The sequence below is a fragment of the Heterocephalus glaber genome, unplaced genomic scaffold (genome assembly GCF_053883595.1).
Source record: "Heterocephalus glaber isolate CG9 unplaced genomic scaffold, H.glaber_assembly_v1.0 deba00001662, whole genome shotgun sequence".
NCBI classification, from domain to species: domain Eukaryota; kingdom Metazoa; phylum Chordata; class Mammalia; order Rodentia; family Bathyergidae; genus Heterocephalus; species Heterocephalus glaber.
This window is the reverse complement of record NW_028258403.1, coordinates 11,731,831-11,751,013: the sequence shown is the minus strand read 5'-3', so window position 1 is coordinate 11,751,013 and position 19,183 is coordinate 11,731,831. Positions and strand designations below refer to the sequence as shown.

Genomic DNA, 19,183 nt, shown 5'->3' with positions numbered 1-19,183 from the left:
AAACCACCTAAAATTAATGTAGGGAATATCAACTTTAATGAATGTATTGCTTCTTAGAACTGTATATACATTATCTCATATGATCTGTTACTTTTCATACATCTTAAATGAAGACTCTCTTGAGTCCTAGTGCAATATATATTCTACACCTAAAAGGTACAAGATGACTGAACAGAACAGCTGGATACTGACATTACAAAAGGGTAATCAATAAATTTCCAATGCCAAACCTTTTATTACTGCTCCAAAAGAAATAGTACTAGGGGTTGAAAGGAGGGCAGGGGAATGGGGAAAAAATAAGAACCAAGACAGATTATGTAAAGGTACAAATTTCCAATGATGAATATCATTATATTGTGTACCTAAAATGTACCAATAAAATTAATTAAAAAGAAAAACAATGCCAGGTTAATCTAGCTAATTATCCCCCACAGCAGCACTGTGTCCAACAGAAAATACAATACCAACCATACATGTAATTAAAAATGTTCTAATACCTCCATTTTAAAATGTACAAAGAAACAGGTGAAATTACTTTAAATATATTTTATTTCCAAAATACACCACTTTGTTCAATATGTAATCAATATAAAAATTAACAAGATATTTTAAGTTCTTTTTTTCATATGATTATGGGTTGATTTGTACCCATTTCCCAAATTCACATGTTGAGGTAAATCTTAACACCTAGTATATCTCTGAATATAACTGTACCTGGAGAAAAGGCCGTTAAAGTGGTAATTATAATAAAATGGCACCATATGGGTAGGTTCTACAACAGTATAACCTGTGGTCTTTATTTAAAAAAAGACATGGACAAAACAGAGGGACAACCATGAAAAGACACAGCTAGAGGGCAGCATTCTACAAACCAAGGAGAGGCTTCTGAAGAAACCAAACCTGTTAGCACCTTTTTCTGACATATCTAACCCCTAAATTGTGAGAAAACAAATTTCTTTTGTTTAAACCACTTAGTCTATGGTATTTTGTTAAGGTAATCCTGTTGATCTAAGTCACTGATGTATTTTTTGCATTTACAGCACCTTCTCAATTTGGAATAACCATATTTTAAAAGTTTAGCAACCATATGTAGCTATGACTATCATAGGACACTGTAGCTCTAGAAAACAGACCTTCATGAAAATAAACGAGAGAAACAGGTTATAACTCTAGTAACAGCAAAAATTTCTCTACACAAAAATGTAAACAGAAGTTTAATAAGTATACTTTATCTCAAGTTAAAACTTCAAACGTCCTAAGAGCAAAACTATGCTTCACTACTTTCCAATCTCAAGGCTCACATAAGCACAACTCAACTTTGAGAAATACCTATCAGGTGCATTATAGTCTCGCCCTTCTTTGCAACGACATCTTCGTATATCACAGCGTTCATAGGGCTCCAAAAGCTCTTGATAAGCATTTTCCTCTAATTCCCAAGATGCATCTCTAAAAATGAAATAATGTTACATAAAAGGATTGGTAATGCATCTAAAAGTAAAAACCTTTCACATACTTAGGAACAAGTATAAACCATCCCTTTTAGTATATTCTCTTTATATATCCAATACATACTTAGGAACATGGATAAAAACTTTCCTTTTTTTAAGATATTCTCCTTAGTATAAACTCTAATATGTAATTTTATTCTGTTAGTCTCACAGTAAATTTTCAAATGCTAAATGAAACATTAAGCAAAAATTTTCTAAAACTTACATTCTTTTAACATTTCACTCCCAGTTTTTAATTTCAAGTTTAATATCATCACTTCTGGATTCTTTACCTTGAAGTATTAAGAAAATTTTTCTCATTCATTTTAAACCCATCTTGATTCTCCTAATTTATAAACACCATTTCAAAGGTGATTATAGTTATATATAAATCAATCAAAATTGAATACCACTGAAGTACTTAAGAGACTTTCAGTGACAGCAAACCTTTTAGTGCTTTCAATGACAGCAAACAGCATGTGTGCCACAGGTTTGTCTATCTAAATCAATGAACGGGACACTGACAGTTTCTTTTTTCTATGAACTAGAGATCTGGGAAGGAGAAGACTTCACATTTCACCATCTGAAATGGCTAAATGTCCACTGACCATTTAATCAGGCATAAATGATTATTTCTACTGTTATTAAATCCTGAATTTAAAGTATCTTTTTCCTGGTTGAAATGCTAAATATTACTCACTTTTCAGGAATATGAATTCCCATTCTCAACATCTCTTTCTGAAAGATGTCACTATTATTGCATATTGTACACCTAAAGAAAAATACTCCTGCATTTATTGCTTGAACCTACAGTGGAAAATGGAAAATCTATTGTTAACAACTTAAGTCTGTCATCAGGTTATGAATATATAACTAATAGAATATGTGCTATGTTTTACTTTATATGTTATGAAAACATCTTCTACACCCATCGTTCTCAAATCTTATAAACCCAGTTATTCAAAACTGTTGACATCTGGAAAGCTTTTTATCCCATGGTCAAAAAAAAAAAAAAAACCTACTGAATAGACAGCTATTCACTTTATAGCCATCATATATTTTTCTCCACCTCTGATACCTAATGTAATTTTAGCTCCTAAATATGTTATTTTCCATACTATGAGAAAAACAGTGAAAATCAGTAGTAACTTCATCAAGAAAAGACAGGTAATTGTTAAAATCATTTCTAGCTGTTTTTAACTTAACCTGACTTTTCTACCCAAAAGGAGAGAAACACAAAACATGTTCTCAATGGTACAGGAAATACAAAGAAGGAAGCTGCAGGTAGAGGGTGCTCAGAAATAAAGGAAAAACTAAAACCTTAGTAGAAAAAGTAGCCAGTCTCAAAACAAAACAAAAAACACAAAAGAACAAACTAGTAGCACACGTTCATTTAAAAATATTTTAACCCTGTTATGGCTTGTGTCTAGATGTCCCCCAAAAGCCTCATGTGGTCATAGGTGGGGCTTTTTGGAGGTGGCTGGATCTAGGGTTTGTGCTGCTAGGATCAAAGACACGCTGGGATTGATTCATGGTGTGATGCTAGGACTAAGGTTGTGAGTGCTACTCCAGGGTAGCCTGGATAAGACATAAGGGACAGAAAGAGTTGTGCTCAGGGCTTGTCACTTGCTACTTAGATGCTTTTGGTGCCTTCTGCCTGCCACAAATGGTTTCTCCTCTGTGATGGTCCTCTGGCATGCAACTCTGCCTTGGAGCCAGATGATTTGGACTGAAATCTCTACAAACTGTGAGCCAAAATAAACCTTTCCTCTAACTGAATGTTGGGCATTTTTTCTCAGCAGCAAGAAAATTAAGACAAAAACCTACAAACCCCTAAGCAATTGGGCAAAAGTTACTGAAATCTCTGAAATTAAAACGGAGCTTTTAGCAACTGCGAAGAGATGCTGAGATGTTACTAAATATAAGAAATGGTACAAAGGAGTATCTGGTATAGAGAAAAAAACAGCATAGGACACATAGAAGATAGCGACAAATTTAGAGAATGTTGGAGAAATCCAAACTGAACAAGATTAGTGACAATTCAAGATTAGTGACAATTAGATACATAAAATGAAAAATTCCTAACAAATTTCTTTGTTTCTAATCTGCAGTCTTTTTTTCACCAAAAAAAAAAAAAAAAAAAAGACATTTGTTTAACCACCTATAATAGCTATCTGGATTGGGTAGACTATTAATAATATTCAATTAAGATTCTGGCACCAAAGTAGAAAAGCTACTTGGAGACCCTTTAGTGAAAATGACTCAAGAAGTAGCCATGTCACAGTTTGCTTTAATCAAGTAATTGCTTATTGATATTTATATCACAGATAAGTGTTAATGTTGCTGTGACTCTTTTCATAAAATAATAATTTTTTTAAACTAGGGAGTGAACCAAGAGCCTACCACTTAGCTACACCCCAGCCCGTTTTCATAAAATTCTAAGACAGGTTCTCCCTACATTGCCCAGGTTGGCCTTAAACTTGTGATCTTCCTGCCTCAGCCTTCCAAGCCACTAGGATTACTGGCATGAACCACCATACCTGGCAGCCCTACCTTTTTGTTACAAATATATTTCTAATTTCTAACAATTAAAACAGTATTTTTAGAATTAACACACAAATGAAGCAAATCTTGCTTTTCCCGAGAATATTTTATTACAAAATTAAGAAGACAACACATTTGGAAGTGATTATATTCATTCAAATACAAATTCTTAAATTAAGAAATCACTTTTTAAAGATTCTCATATAATGTGAACTTCTTCCTCAACAGGTAAGGATAAACACTTCAAGTTGTTTATTAAATGGACTCTCTCTCTGGTCCATTTCTCTGCCAGAATTAACACAATTCCTAACTCTCCCAACAAAATAGGCTCCAATCTTTCACTTTTAGCTGAGTAATCCTAAATATAAAAGTTTAAGCCCTATACAGAAAAGAGTAATCAACCGAGATTAAATACTTTGATTACTTTTAGAGTTTACTGAAATAGAATTTCACTGAAAGAGAATTTATACCTAATTTTAAGACATGTAAACAATTAGCAATCAGTAATAACATTTCATTTTAATAAACAATGAAATCTAAACTTTAAAAACAGTATTAGGACCAGGGATTTAGCTCAGTGGCACCACACTTGCCTCACAAGCGTAAGGTCCTGAGTTCGATCCCTGGTACCAAAATAAATAAAATTTTTTAAAAAACTATTAAACATAAGCATATTCTTTGTCTAGTAGGTACCACTTTCATACATGTATATTACATATTTGATATTATTGATAGTTGAGATCTTTTTAAGATAATCAAGAATTTTCCAAATCAAAGAAATAGTACATTGTTTAATGTTGTATGTGAGGTTTTTTTCCTTTTTTTTCAGTGTTGTGGATTGAACCTAGGTCCTAAAGCAAGTACTCTACTACTAAGCTATATCCCCAGCCCAAGTGTGTTTTCTGGTATTCTATTTACTTGAAAACTAGTCACCAGGTTTGATATACAATATGTCTCTCAAAGAATCAATACTTTTAATTTTCTTTGACAGTAATAGGCTTGTCAAGGAATTATGATAAAATATTTACAAAATTATGAAAAAAATAACCTTTTGACATTTCTTATTATCAAGCTTATTACTTCCACTTTTCTCGTTTAAATGTATAAACAATTTAGAGTTAAACTCTGTGTTATTGTGAAATACAAAATTCTTAGGTAAAAACAATTTTATAAGCATAAATATACATTGGAAGGTTGCATCTACGGTATTTATTAAAATGTTAATTGTACACTTAAATTGGGTAAATTTTATATGTAAAATATACTACAAATTGCTCTATAGTTGTTTTAAAAGAGCTAATTTATAGATCAATGCCAATTCAAAATTCAAATCAGCAAGCAATACACTTTTATCAAAGTTTATAAAATATATCTTACCTGTACACAGTCTCTATGAAACCAAGCATTCTTGCAACAAGGACTTCGTAATACACTGTAAGTAGGAATAGGTGTAATAAATTCCAAACAAATGGTGCATGGTACAGAGTCTCTATAATTATTAGGTGTAATAATTTGAACAGGACGATGTTTCCAACAAAATGACCTAAAAATGTAAAATATTTAAGAATAATATCTAATGAATTGCAAAATACAATTAGGCTAGCATTGTAATTGACATATTTAAGAGAAAACTCATTTATATCTGTCTCATAACCTACAACAGATCAGAGCCTTGGCCCTAGAAATTATTCTATGATCAAATATAAGGGTCCTTCAAAATGTAAACATTTTGGTGTTAAGACCTCATACAGAATTTCAGTAACTAATATTGAGAATCCTATGTAACATTATTAGCAATGAAGTATATCTATCTAATTTTCAACAACTGAATATATACTATTATATTCAACATTGTATAAAATCAGAGGTAATAATTTATAGAATATTTTAATCATATAAACATAAATCATGCAAATAATAACATATTTCCAATCCATTTTATTTTCATTTGTATTTTCTTAATGACTATATTTATGTTATTTAGTAGACATTTACTTTAGTACTGTGGTAAAAGCACTTAACATGTATTCTCTTAATTTTTTCACATCATTTTTTATTAATCCATATTAGTTATGCAGATTAATGGGATTTATTTTGGCAGGTTCATACATGTACATAATATACTGATCATTTTCACCCCCCATCACACTCCTTGGCCCACCCTCCCCAAGTTTCACATTTCCAGAGGGGATTTCAATGTGCTTAACATCTTATGGTGGTATCCATACCTGCCTCTTATTCCCTTCCTCTCTTTTAATAATAATCTCCTTTCTAGTTTGTCATTTTTTAAAGATTCCACATATTAGGGAAAATAAGCGATATCTGTCTTTCTAAATCTGGCTTCTTTTGCTCAACATAATAATCTCTAGATCCATCCATTTTTCTGCAAATGTCAGAATTTTGTTCTTTATGGCTAGATAATACTGTATACTTTTTAAATTCATTCATCTGTTAATGGGTACCTATGATGGTTCCATATCTTTGTTATTGCAGGTTGTGCCCCAATATACCAAGGACTGGTATAAGTGGATCAAATGGTAGCTTTAATTTTAGTTTTCTGAGGAACCTCCATACTGATGTTCATTGTATTTGTACTAATTTACATTTTTCTAATTTGTAGTTTTCTTACATAGTAACAATCCATTGTCAGGTCAAAATACAAGGACTTAAAGAAATGGAACACTCACGGCATCAAATACCAAAATTCATGTCTGAAGCTGTACTCACGAAACAAATACTTTCAAGGTATCCCATGGTATATCTTATGGGGCTTGTGTCTAGATGTCCCCCAGAAGTCTCATGTGGTCATTAGTGGGGTTTTTCAGAAGTTGCTGGATCTACAGTGTGTGATGCTGGTATTAAGGGTATGCGATTACTAAATTAGTCCACTGATTGATCTGGCATAGTTCTGGCAGTGGATAATGGGAAGGCCCATCCTGGGCCGATTATAGACTGAAACCTCTATAAACTGAGAGCTGAAATAAACCGTTATTCTTTCTAACGTCAGGCGTCAAGGCAATACTCTTAAGTGAAATAAATAGGACACACATGTGTAAATACTGAATAGTTTCTCTAATGTGAGAAAATGAAAGTGTAAATAAGGACTAAAAGGTATAACAGATAATGTGAAATAGGAAGAAAAGGGGCAAAGGGGAGGGAGAAGTGGGAGGGGTAGGGGAAAGGAAAGAAGGGAATGGAATTAATATGAGAAAATGAAAAAATGGAAACAAAGTCTTTGTAAATAGGGAGGGATGGAGGGGTTGAAGGGAGGGCAGGGGAAGGGGAAAAAATAAGAACCAAGAGAGTATGAAAAGGTGCATATCTTCAATGATGAATGTCATTATATTGTACACCTAAAATGTACCAATAAAAGGATATACAAAAAAAAAAAGAAAAATAACTAAGACAATATAATATTTATTTTTTGGATTAAAGCAAATTTATATGCCTTCAGTGAGAAATACATATTGCTCCAAGACAGGAAAGTGCACTATCAATTCTTAACAATGACATAAAAATCCAGAATAGTGTGAGGTAGAAATTTTCACTGAATATAAATTAACAGTTCAATGTTATAGGCCAGAGCTGAAAGTTGAAGGTTAATATTATAATCATTAAGCCTATTCTAGACATTGCAATTCTCAATTCAATTAGTAGGCAGAAATAACTCCATGGTGAAAAATATGTCATATCTAGTGTATATGTATAAACTTCAGTAATGTAGATATATAAACCCAGTGGAACTTTAAAAAGTAATGTAACAGGGAAATTATATCTTTGAGATATCCATTTGCCATTGTTCTTTAACATTCATATTTCACAGTTATAACTCACGCAAAATTGCCAGTAAACTGGAAAATACACTCTCTTTGAAGTCCACATGGGAAATGGTAACTTCGTTTACATCGAGGTGCTACACATCCAATAGAAGCACCATTTTTCTTGCAAACAGAGCATTTCTACAAGAAAATATGAAAACAGGGCCACATCATAAAAAACTTGACTACTATGATCAAGGCATTAACAAATTTACTTGTGAGGAAACTGAAAATTATTTCCATTATAATAGTTGTGATGACACTACATTAAAGAAATTTCCTAAAAAACCTATTCTACTCAGAAACCATCTAAAGCCTCAACAATTCATTGCTATAAGAAGTCCCTTTTCATTCCTATCTGCTAAAATATGTTAAACTGAAGAGTTTATACACACAATATCTATACATGAAAGCTGCATTTAAATTTAAACAGAAAGCATAAAATTTAGGAACTATTCACCAAGAACAGGAAAACAATAATAAAAACCAATTTGTATGACTGATGTCTTTACAAGAAAGGAGAGGCAAGATTTAAGATACACAGAAAGAAAGGCCACTGAAGATGGAAGCAGAGTTTGCAGTTATGTTACCACAAACCAAGGATACCAAAGGTTGCCGGCAGCCACAAAAAGCTAGAAGAGACGGATAGAAAAAATTCTGTCTTAGAGGCTCTAAAAGAAGTCAACCCTTCTGATAACTTGAGTTAGGACTCTGGCTTCCAGTATTGAGAGAGTAAATTTCTATAATTTGTAATGACAGACCTAGGAAACAAATACTGTAACTGCCATTAACTGAAACATAACAGTGGTACCTAAACAGAAAGACTGTGATAGTCAATCATTAGAAAAATATAGAGTGTACCTTAAACACAATGGAACCCTTAAATGGCTATTATACCAGTCACTGATTCAGGATTACAGGTTTATTGCTAATGTCTCAACTACCACCAGCCAAGTAATAGGAAAACTTTTGACCAATCTGACACTCTCCCAGTGAACTAACACAAAGGAATTCTAGTTTAATGTAAAAAATGAGAACTCTTCTTCAGAATTGAGGTTGTCTCAAAGGTTCACAGTGTACTCAGTGAAGACTCCAATGTTTTAAGAAATGGATAGCTCCAAACCATCAAAAGTAGTCCAGAGATCACCCTTCACCACAAACTGATCTATCATTAGTAGATTAAGAACTTTTGATGCTAGTATCCTCACATGGTCTTAAGATTGGCCCTTAAATGGTCCTTTCAACTAGGGTTTTCTTTTGTGCCTCAGAGCCTCTATTTTATGATCAACTATCATGGTCCCTCAACATCTTAAAAAATAACAGGGGCCAGGGATTTAGCTCAATGGTTCTGCCACCTGTACCACAAGCGCAAGGACCCGAGTTCGATCCCTGGTACCAAAAAAAAAAAAAAGAAAAAAGAAAAGAAATTGCCTATACTCCTTTGCCTTATCTAAATAAAAGTTTTTATGTTTACTTTGTAAACTTTCTTGAGTGAAGCTTGTTTTCACATCCTCCTTAATTTCCAGATTTGGCACAGGGTTCGAGTAGGACATACACAAGAGCAGGAAGGGGAACAAACAGTATTATTTTAGTTCCCTGATGGGAGATTTTAGGACACTATTCTATCTTTATACTTAAAAAAAAAATTCTAGTAATCTAATGACATCTATTCTTCTATTACCTCATAACCTCCTAATCAGTCTTCTACCTCAAGACTTTGGCCCTTGAATCATAGGCTTTCTCTATATTTTAATTCTTGCTAACATTCTAAATAACTCCACTTATAAAACAACTTTTATGACTTTCTCAAGTATAATTTGTCAAAGCCCTTTATTTCCACTTCAATGTTATGATGAATTTCTTCATCACCCAAAATGCTCCACCACAGAAATCAATTCTAGTATGACATTCTCTAAACAGAATTCCCCAAATTTTCAATTTTCTCATTTTCTATTACTATTTCTACTCAGACTATATGGAGACCTAGAGTCCTTTCCTTGTAGTACCTAGCATATAAATCAATCATACAGGAAAGCATAAATAATAACTGAATGAACAAGAGATTCAAGTTTAGCATATCTGTCATGGAGAACAGGAAAGCACTAAACACAAGTGGAAAATGTCACAGAAGGGTCCTAAGAGTCATGGAAATCATAAAATCACATTTGGTTAATTTCTACCTCAACCTATTGTTCCAACCTTAGTAGTAGAGGTATAAGAATTTAAAAAGTAAATGGCTGGCTTGATTCAAGATTAACGGTTTGCTGATTAGAGGAGTGGAACTATGGTTGTTATCTGATGTAAGAGTGGGTGAAATGATGGATAGGGTGAATAAGATAAAGTAATCACTACTGTTACATGTTTAAGCAAGATCAGTTAAGCTTGCATTTGCAAAAAAAAAAAAATACAAAATGTTGTACTAAAACGTACCATATTTGACAAAAATACACATTAGAACATAAAACTAAAGCCATAAATTTCTTGTGCAGAAACTACAAAAGACTTCTCAAGTACTGACATTTATGGAATACAGTATGAGTAAAACAATATACTTACCAGTTTAGAGGCTCTACTCACTTCCTTCCTGATGTCTTCTATGAGAAAACCATAAACTCCTTCTTCTTCTTTACCTCTCTGCCAAATTCCACTTGACATCAACTATAAATATATTCTCAATTAGAAAATAAATTCTAGGAAACTAGTTTGGATTTTAAATATTCACTCCAATAAAACAACTCAAATTTCCAAGCACCTATCTATAATAATCATTTTTCATGGTCGAAATAAGACTATTCATGTCCTTTGATTTGGAAGACACTGCATATTAACAGCTCATATACCAAACTAGATTCTAAAACTATTTTAGGAAGTAACAGAAATTGAGAAAGGTGGGAAGGTAGTACATAGGTGATTGGGAAGGAGGAAAAAAGGGAAAGAATATATAAAATTACGCTTCAGAAAAAAGGAACAGGAAATATGGATGGTTGTGAATGTAATAACAAATACTATTTTAGGCTAACTTTAAATCTATCTGAATTCTCAATCATTAAAGGAATTTTTAAAGGGACACATACTGAGTCACAGTTTATATGTGTTCGGCTTTTAAAAAAATCTCATTTTAACTTAATAGTTGAAATATGCTAAGGAAACATGAATTAAGAAAAAGTGTGGAATGTGAATAAGAAATCCAGCTTGCTAACAAGTGCATAAACTTCTGGAACTCTAAACAAGTTATTATGTCATTGACCTTACACATGAAAATAAGAATATTGGAGCAGATTGCCTCTAAGTCTCTTTCAGCTCTATCATTATATTACCACTTGTAACATTCATTACAATATTTTGCTGTTCATAATGAAACAGAACCTTAAAATAGGAGAGTCTGGGGCCAGTACTTTTTTTTTTAAAGGATTATATTCATAAATAAAATAAAGAGAGTATTAAGGAATTCCTAGACCAGTCTACCAGTACATTTAACCCACAGAGTACCTGAGAGACAGAAAACCACAAAGGAATACTTTAGACAGTTTCTCAAGGAAGCACTGAAAAACTTAATTTGGATGATAGTGAGCTTCAAAACATGTCCTTCAAAACATGTGTTACTTCTACTTCCTTTAAGAGGTGGCGTGAACCCTCCCCTTGAGTGTAGGCTAGTCTTGCCTCTAACAAATAAAGCAAAAGTGAAGGTGGTGTGTGGCTCTGAAGATTTACTAATAAATTCACCCTCTCTTATTATTTGCTTTGGGGAAAGCCAGCTAACATACTGTGAGGATCTCTATTGGGAGGCCTAGAAGGTAAAAAGCTGAGGCCCCTTGCCAATTGCTAGGAGAAACTGTAGCTAAAAACCAAGAGCCTTTGGAGAAGGATTCTTCAGCCTAGTAAAATTTTCAGATGGGCTGACACCTTGACTATAATCTCTGAAGCCTCTGAGCCAGAACCATCCAGTGTAGCTGAAATAAGAATTGTGACCCTAAGAAATTACATGAGATAATAAATGTTAGTTTAACCTACTAAGTTTCAGAATAATTTAAGCAGAAAAAGAAAAATTAAGTACAAATAAATAATGTATTAGTACAATCTTGGTATGCTAAGGTATTAATGATGCCACTATTAAGGCTCAGATAGATTCACGTGGAATGAAAAGGTCTTTAAAGCAAGAGGCAACAAATGAGGGACTGACGCTCAGGATCAAATCACTCTTGCTTTCATCTGAGTGACCCATACCTTAACCTTATTCTTTTCTATTAATGTGAATTACTTTTAGCCAGAACTTTTTCTTCCAAGTTCTCTGTGCAATAAAACACTTTCTTTTACTCCCTGAACCTTCAAACAAGTCTTTTCAGAGATTAATCAATAGCAACAAAGGAAAGAAAACAGTGTTAAACAGAACACTTCCCTTATAGAACCAGTTTAGTCCCCTTTTTTTGCAATTAGACAAAAGCAGTCAGGTAATGCTGATAGATCTTTGTATTTACCAAGTAATTTCAGAAGCTTAGAATTAGATATACAAAAGAAAAAAAATCTTATTTTTTTTACACACAGGCAAAACAAAATCCAAAAAAGTTAAATGATTTATCCAATTATGAGAAACCAGTATCAGCATTTAATTCTTTATAGAGATCAAATTTCTAGAATTTAATTACAAATTATACTCACCAAACAATAGTAATGTACAGTGAGATTCCATTTCTCATTAGTTTTCTTTTCTCCATATTTAATAGCACAGTCATCGTTTTTTCGACAAAAAACACAAGCTAACAGTGAAAAAGTAGATATAAAATATATTTTAAAATTTCAAAATAATTATGTAATTGCTGCTTTTCAATTAAAATTCTTTCTAAAAGAGGAAATCACATTTGATTACTATCAGTAATTTTAAATTTCCAATATCTATTTCTAATACTACATTAATGTAACTTTATTATTTTTCACCAGTCTTCAGTGATAAATTCCAGTATATGGCTAAAATGGCAATTGTAGGGGTAACATCACTGAAAATACTGAATTAGGAAACTCCCAATCTACTACATTCTACTAAAGCAATGATTGAGCTGCCAAAAACTCAGAATTAACTTTTTAGAAGCCCTGGAATATTTCTCCATAGCTCAATGGAGAAATAAGCTGCTAAATTCTAATGAGAATATTTTAACTTACTATTCCCCACTCACAAGCTAAGCAGTGGCCTTGGGTAGCCCATGTTTCTTGTACAGACTGCAGGTCCAAGAGGAGATAATATATGGAGCCTGTTGCCCCAAAAAAGTGATTGTTTCAATCTGTGTGACAACACCCTGAGGGGTGGATTCACTTGCTTGCCTTTGTCTTGCTTGGCTGGGAACTTTTTCAGGGTTAAAACAATATACTAGTCTAACATTCTACAGTAAAGGACAACAGACAGCTTCAAGCAGCTGACAGATTAAGAAGCACAGGAAAGAAGAGGCTGGGAGAAAGGGATAGATGGTGAAGGAAATAAGTGCTTTGAAAAACTCCAAATATACTAAAGAATCCAGAGGGCCATGTGGATACCTGTGGATGTATGCATGCTCAGAAAAGACTGAGAAACCTCTACTTAATATTTAGTTTGTGCAAGCCTATATTAAAAAAGATCTAATTGATAACCTAATTTTACATCTTAAAGAACTGGAAAAAGGAGGAAACTAAACCCAAAGCTAGCAAAAGCAAGGAAGAAAGAAAAGATTAGAACAGATAAAAACAATCAATAAAAACAAAAATTGGTTCTTTGAAAACAACAAAATCTACAAATTTTAGCTAGATTGAGAAAAAGACTAAAAACTTACAATAAAACTACAGTGATCAAAACAATATGGCACAGGGATATATAAATCAATAAAAAGGAGGATCCAAAAATAAAATTTTTATTGCTTCTCGGCCTTTTGGCTAAGATCAAGTGCAGAAATAAAATTTTACATCATAGTCAATTTATTTTTGACAAGGCTGCTGATGGAGGAAAAAGTGTCTTCAATACATAGTACTGGGACAACTGGATAACAAGATGCACAAGTATAAAGTTGACCCTCTACTTCACACCATATCTAAAGATCAACACCGGTAAAGTACCTAAATGTAAAACCATGAAACACTTAGAAGTATAGGGGTAAATCTTCATAACCTTGAATTTAGCAATAGTTCATTACAATTCACAGACACCAAAAAAAGTACCTAAACAAAAAACAGATAAATTAAGATTTCAAACTTCACTCTAAAATAGAAGAAAATATGTGGAAATTACGTATCTGATAAAGGTCTAGTATCCAAAATGCATAAGATATTCTTACATCTCAATAACAGAAACCCAAAACTACCCATTGTAGATGGAAAAAGAATCTTGATATTTCTCATTCTCCAAAGATGATATACAAAAGCCACTAAGGACATTAAAAGATGCTTCATTAGTCATAGTCAACAAAGAACTGCAAATCAAATCCATGAGATAACTACTTCACACCCCTGAAGAAGACACAGCAATTCTCTTCCTTGATTTATAAACCAAAAAACTAGAAACAAACATTCAAGCAAATACTTGCACATTAATATTCACAGCAGCACTTTTCACACAAAATGGAAACAAATCAAAATCCATGAAGTAGATAAACAAAATACGGTATTCTGTACAATAAATTATTCAGCAATAAAAAGGGATAAGGTACTAATAAATGCAATAAAACAGATAAGCCACAAAACATTATGCTAAATGAAAGAAATCAAGGTTACATATTATGCGCTATCATTTACATTATGGATTACATTATCCAGAACAGGTAGATCTTCTGAGACAGACAAAAAGCAGATTACTGGTAGCCAGTAGCTGGGAACAGGAAAAATGAGAAGTGACCACCTAATGAATAGTTTCCTCTGAGACACTAAAAATGTTTAAGAAGACAGTGGTGAAGGTTTCACAGCTGTGAAGAAACTATACATTCAAAAGTAGTTAAAATGGTAAATTTTGTTATGTGTATTTTAACACACACACACACACACACACACATTGTGGAGTCAGGGAGAACTGAGTTAAGACTTTGCTCCGTAATCTTTTTTTCTCCATTTATGTATTTATGACATATAGCGATGTTTTGAAATAATGTATATATTTCAGAATGGCTATCAAATGTACTAGTTCACATACTCACCATGTATTTGTGGTGAGAACACTTACAACAGACTTTTTGAACTTACTCCCTTTGTCTAACTTAAATTTTGTATCCTCTGAGAAGCATCTTGCCAATATCCACCCTGCTCCCAAGTCTAACCACCATTCTATTCTCTGCTTTGTTGAGTTCTACTCTTTTAGATTCCATATCAAAGCGAGATCATACTGTATTATCTTTGTGTGCCCGGTTTATTTCACTACGGTGTTTTGTGACTCTGTTTCTTCAACTTAGAAATAAGGACAACAATATCTATCTCAAACTATGTCTTGATGAAGATTAAATGACAATACACATTAATATAATTAACAAGGTATGACATGGAAGTGAGTGAGTCTTAGTATTATAGTTACTAATCTTTTCTGTCTTATGTTTTTCTTATGTTATATGTAATTTAGAAATTTTTATTAATATGCTAATAAAACAAGGAAACTCTTACTAACTACTAAAGCAAAAGGATCCTGAGCATCTCAAGGCAGCAGATACACACAAGATGGAGGGTACACGAATCTCAAAATGACTTCATGAAGCAAAAACTCCGTAGGCCTCATCTTCCCTAATCAATCCACACTAGATTCTAACTTGACAAAGTAATAAACTTTTATTGCGTCAAACCATTAGGACTTCAGATTATACCTATTATAGCAGTGAGTGGTATTTACCTTGACTAACACATGTAATTAAGAATGGATGTTATGTGCTGAAAAGAACTATTTATTAACAGGCTGCTCACAAAATAGATTCCAGAACCGGAAAGAAACAGGACAAACATCCTTACTATACTGACTTCTCCCTTACTCCAGTTGAATGAGATAAGTTATAACTTAAAGGTTCTAACCCCTAACCTTTTAAGAGATTTTAGCTTCCCCTCTTTCTCCACACAAAGGACCTGTCCAAATACATCAACACTAGCAATCTGTCATTTGTTCATATTGGACCATCTTACTTTTGTATTTATTTGTACACTGATATTTAAAAAAATTTTAACGTTTAAGATCACCTGCTACTGTAGCAAATAATCTTGGTTTTTGTAATTAAAGTTTCCACTTAAACACATTCATACAAATGAAAAATGGAGTTAGTCTTAGAAAAAAGCAAGTAAGTAAAGGGTTCAGGGATATATTTCCACTTGACAAATGCATTTTGGTACTACACAAATTACTAAAAATTCAGAACTATTAGCATGGTCACCTGCCCAAGTTCACAGAATTAGTAAATAGGAATAGACTAGCCTATAGAGAAGTGACTGCAGAATATACTGTGCCAATTCACTTGGAAATGATGAGAGTACCAAAAAAATTTCAGATTACAATATTAAATATCAACACAAGGACTAAACCCACACGTAAAGACTGCAGCATATCATCCAATTTAAGATCCTCCAAAACGCAGATACTGCAAAATTTCAAAACTATTAGCATAGCTGATAGATGTCTATAGATAGAAGAAAAGAAAGGAGGAGGTTTATGAGCAAATATCCAAAATGAGGCGGAGTCAACAGATATTCTCAGAGTGATGGATAAAATACAGAATTTTAAGTATAATATTTTCATCAGGAATTTTTTTTAAATCTAAAAAATTGTGTTAATGTCAGAAGAATACAAATTAACAATTTAGATTTCTCATCCTTTATGGTAGCAAGTAAACAGATACTGCAAATAATAAAGAAAACAGCAACCAAACACCTTTGTTAAAAGGACTGCATCTATTTGAAAATATTTTTGTGAAGACTTTAGAGGTAAAATTTCCTTTTCATGCTAAATTATTGTTATTAAATTGTTCCTGCTTGCATTTTTCATTTGGTAAGGAAAAGCCATGCAAAAAGGTGAGAAAAAATCTCTGGGTGTGGTGGTGCAAGCACGTAATCCCAACCCTCAGGAGGCTGAGGCAGAAGGACTGCTCTGAGTTTAAGGCCAGCCTGGATTTCATAGTTAGTTCAAGGCCAACCTAAACTACATAGGAAGACCTTGTCTTAAAAAAACCCAAAAACAAAAAGTGAAAAAATTTTACTTATTAAATATTTTATTCAGACAGATAAATATATATACAGAATACAAATAAAATTTAGCAAATAGATTCATCTACAGAAATAAATATATTTAATATACTTTAGTATGCAGAACTCAGATGAATTAGAAAGTTCATTCCTAGTGGATGGGCAGCATTCTAAAAATTTACTATCTTTTAAATATTGTAAATACAGTTACTTACCAAGGTTCTGTGAGTCACCAGGTTTATTTTCATTCATTTTACTAGGAAAAATAAAAATATGTCAATACAGCCATCTTAATTTTAAAAGCCTCAAATTAACCATTTAAATTAAATTTATTGAGTGTATAATTATAAATGGTTCAAGTAATCATTTCTTACTCTAGTACATAATTTTCTTACCTTTCACACATGTAAGACCAATAGTTCTCAACAAGAGTGGTAGTCTGGGGACTTTTTTTAAATTGGAGGGAATGTTTAATTATCAAAACATGTAATATGATGTTGATATCAGGATTGTAAGTCACTGCAATGCAGAAAATCCCACACAACAATGAAGAGTAGACTTTCAAATTTTCAAGTGGATATAAAAGTAGGTTAAAAAAAAAAAACTACCTTTAATTATACTGACCTAGAACTCAAGCCTTGTTACATATAAACATCAAGTCTTTTTTCTTGCCATGTTAAGACAAAATGAGTATATCTAAAACTGTAACTTCTATATAAATCAACTTTGTATTTAACTTCTGTTCAGAATTTTATCAAGAATTATTTGTAATTCTTTTAAATATTTTAAAATATTAGCAATGTGAAAACAATTCTTTTTAAATTTGTATTTGTAGCTGTTGCACTTGAGGGATTCTATATAGTGCTGCAAGCATCTCACTGCCTCATTACATTTTATAGTATAGTAGTGTTCAACCAATGAAGGTCACTGATATGTTCCTATGTCCTCACCCCACACTACTTAATAAAATTACTTACAATCATTACTGAAAATCTTTCTTTCTCCTACAAGATCAAAGTGAGGAACAATGCAATCATATCTTATAGTTGCAAATCCAATGTCCAGGAAGGTTAAACACCTGTCCAAGTTCACAGAGGCAGTAAAAGAATAGGCTAATCCACAAAGGCATGACTACAGAGTAAATGGTGCCACTTCATGGGAAAATAATAAGAATACAAAAAAAAAAAATCTATAGGACATAGTATATTACATGTCTAGGCAGGACAAAACCCACAAATACAGACTGTTAGCAAATCCCCCAATCTAAGATACTACAAAATGTATCATCTCCTTTTTTTTAGTACCAGGGATCAAACTTGGGTCCCTGCACTTTCAAGACAGGCAGTGTAACCACTGAGCTAAATCCCCGGCCCGATACTACAAAATGTAGGGCACACACTAACTTATGAATACTGACCAACCTAATTAAATTGATATAATTCTCCCCTACAACCTATAATTTGCATTTTACACTGCCTATAAGAAAGAACTGTTCAGATTTAAACATGAATTTTTCTCATATAATGCTTTTGTGCTTCCACATAGTTACAGGCCAGCTCTTTTGAATCGCTTTGACTCTAGGACTTTTAAATTTGATTTAGTTATTACCTTCAAATATATGAATTTTAAGATTTCCTAAATGGAATGAGGAAAACAATGATGTGTTTAAGTACATATCTCAATAGATCAAAACAATTTTTTTAATTCATTGAGTTTATTGGTACAATTTAGGTGAACATTATGGTCACAATCATCTTAGGGAACTTGTACCTGTACATGATATATCTTAGTTCTTATTTTTTTCCTATTCCCCTTCCCTCCCTTCCACCACTCCCTATTTACAGTTTTGTTTACATTCTTTCTTTCTTTTCTCATTTTTTCTTTCCTTTCTCCCACCCACCTCCTTAGTTCCCCCTCCTCTTTGAACATTTTCTTCCTATTTCCCAATAGCTAATATATATTTTAGTCTTCATTTACAATTTCTCACATCAGAAAAACAATTTAGTATTTATACACACATGTCCTATTTATTCCACTTTAAAGAGTATGGTCTCAAGGTGAATCCACTTAGCTATAAATAACTCTAGTTTATCATTCTTTATGGCTACATAATACTTCATTTTATAAAAGAACATCTTCTTTATCTAATCACTGGTTGATGGGCATTTGGGCTAT

At 32.7% G+C, this 19,183-nt stretch overlaps 2 protein-coding genes across 5 annotated transcripts in view; one reads left to right on the top strand and one right to left on the bottom strand.

Annotated features, from left to right (window-relative positions):
- Positions 1–19,183, bottom strand: part of G2e3 (G2/M-phase specific E3 ubiquitin protein ligase) — a 57,499-nt gene that overhangs the window by 24,669 nt on the left and 13,647 nt on the right. For all 4 annotated transcript variants that reach the window (XM_021243813.2, XM_021243817.2, XM_013065306.3 and 1 more), the window contains 7 exons: positions 17,224–17,264; positions 12,506–12,603; positions 10,406–10,507; positions 7,866–7,990; positions 5,409–5,574; positions 2,188–2,294; positions 1,330–1,446 (listed from right to left, as the gene is read on the bottom strand). In XM_021243813.2, the coding sequence (XP_021099472.1) occupies positions 1,330–1,446; positions 2,188–2,294; positions 5,409–5,574; positions 7,866–7,990; positions 10,406–10,507; positions 12,506–12,603; positions 17,224–17,260 (752 nt within the window). In that variant the 5' untranslated portion in view covers positions 17,261–17,264. The remainder of the gene's footprint in view (positions 1–1,329; positions 1,447–2,187; positions 2,295–5,408; positions 5,575–7,865; positions 7,991–10,405; positions 10,508–12,505; positions 12,604–17,223; positions 17,265–19,183) is intronic.
- The window catches only part of LOC147822342 (uncharacterized), a 60,111-nt gene that overhangs the window by 27,360 nt on the left and 13,568 nt on the right, over positions 1–19,183 (top strand). The window lies entirely within an intron of this gene.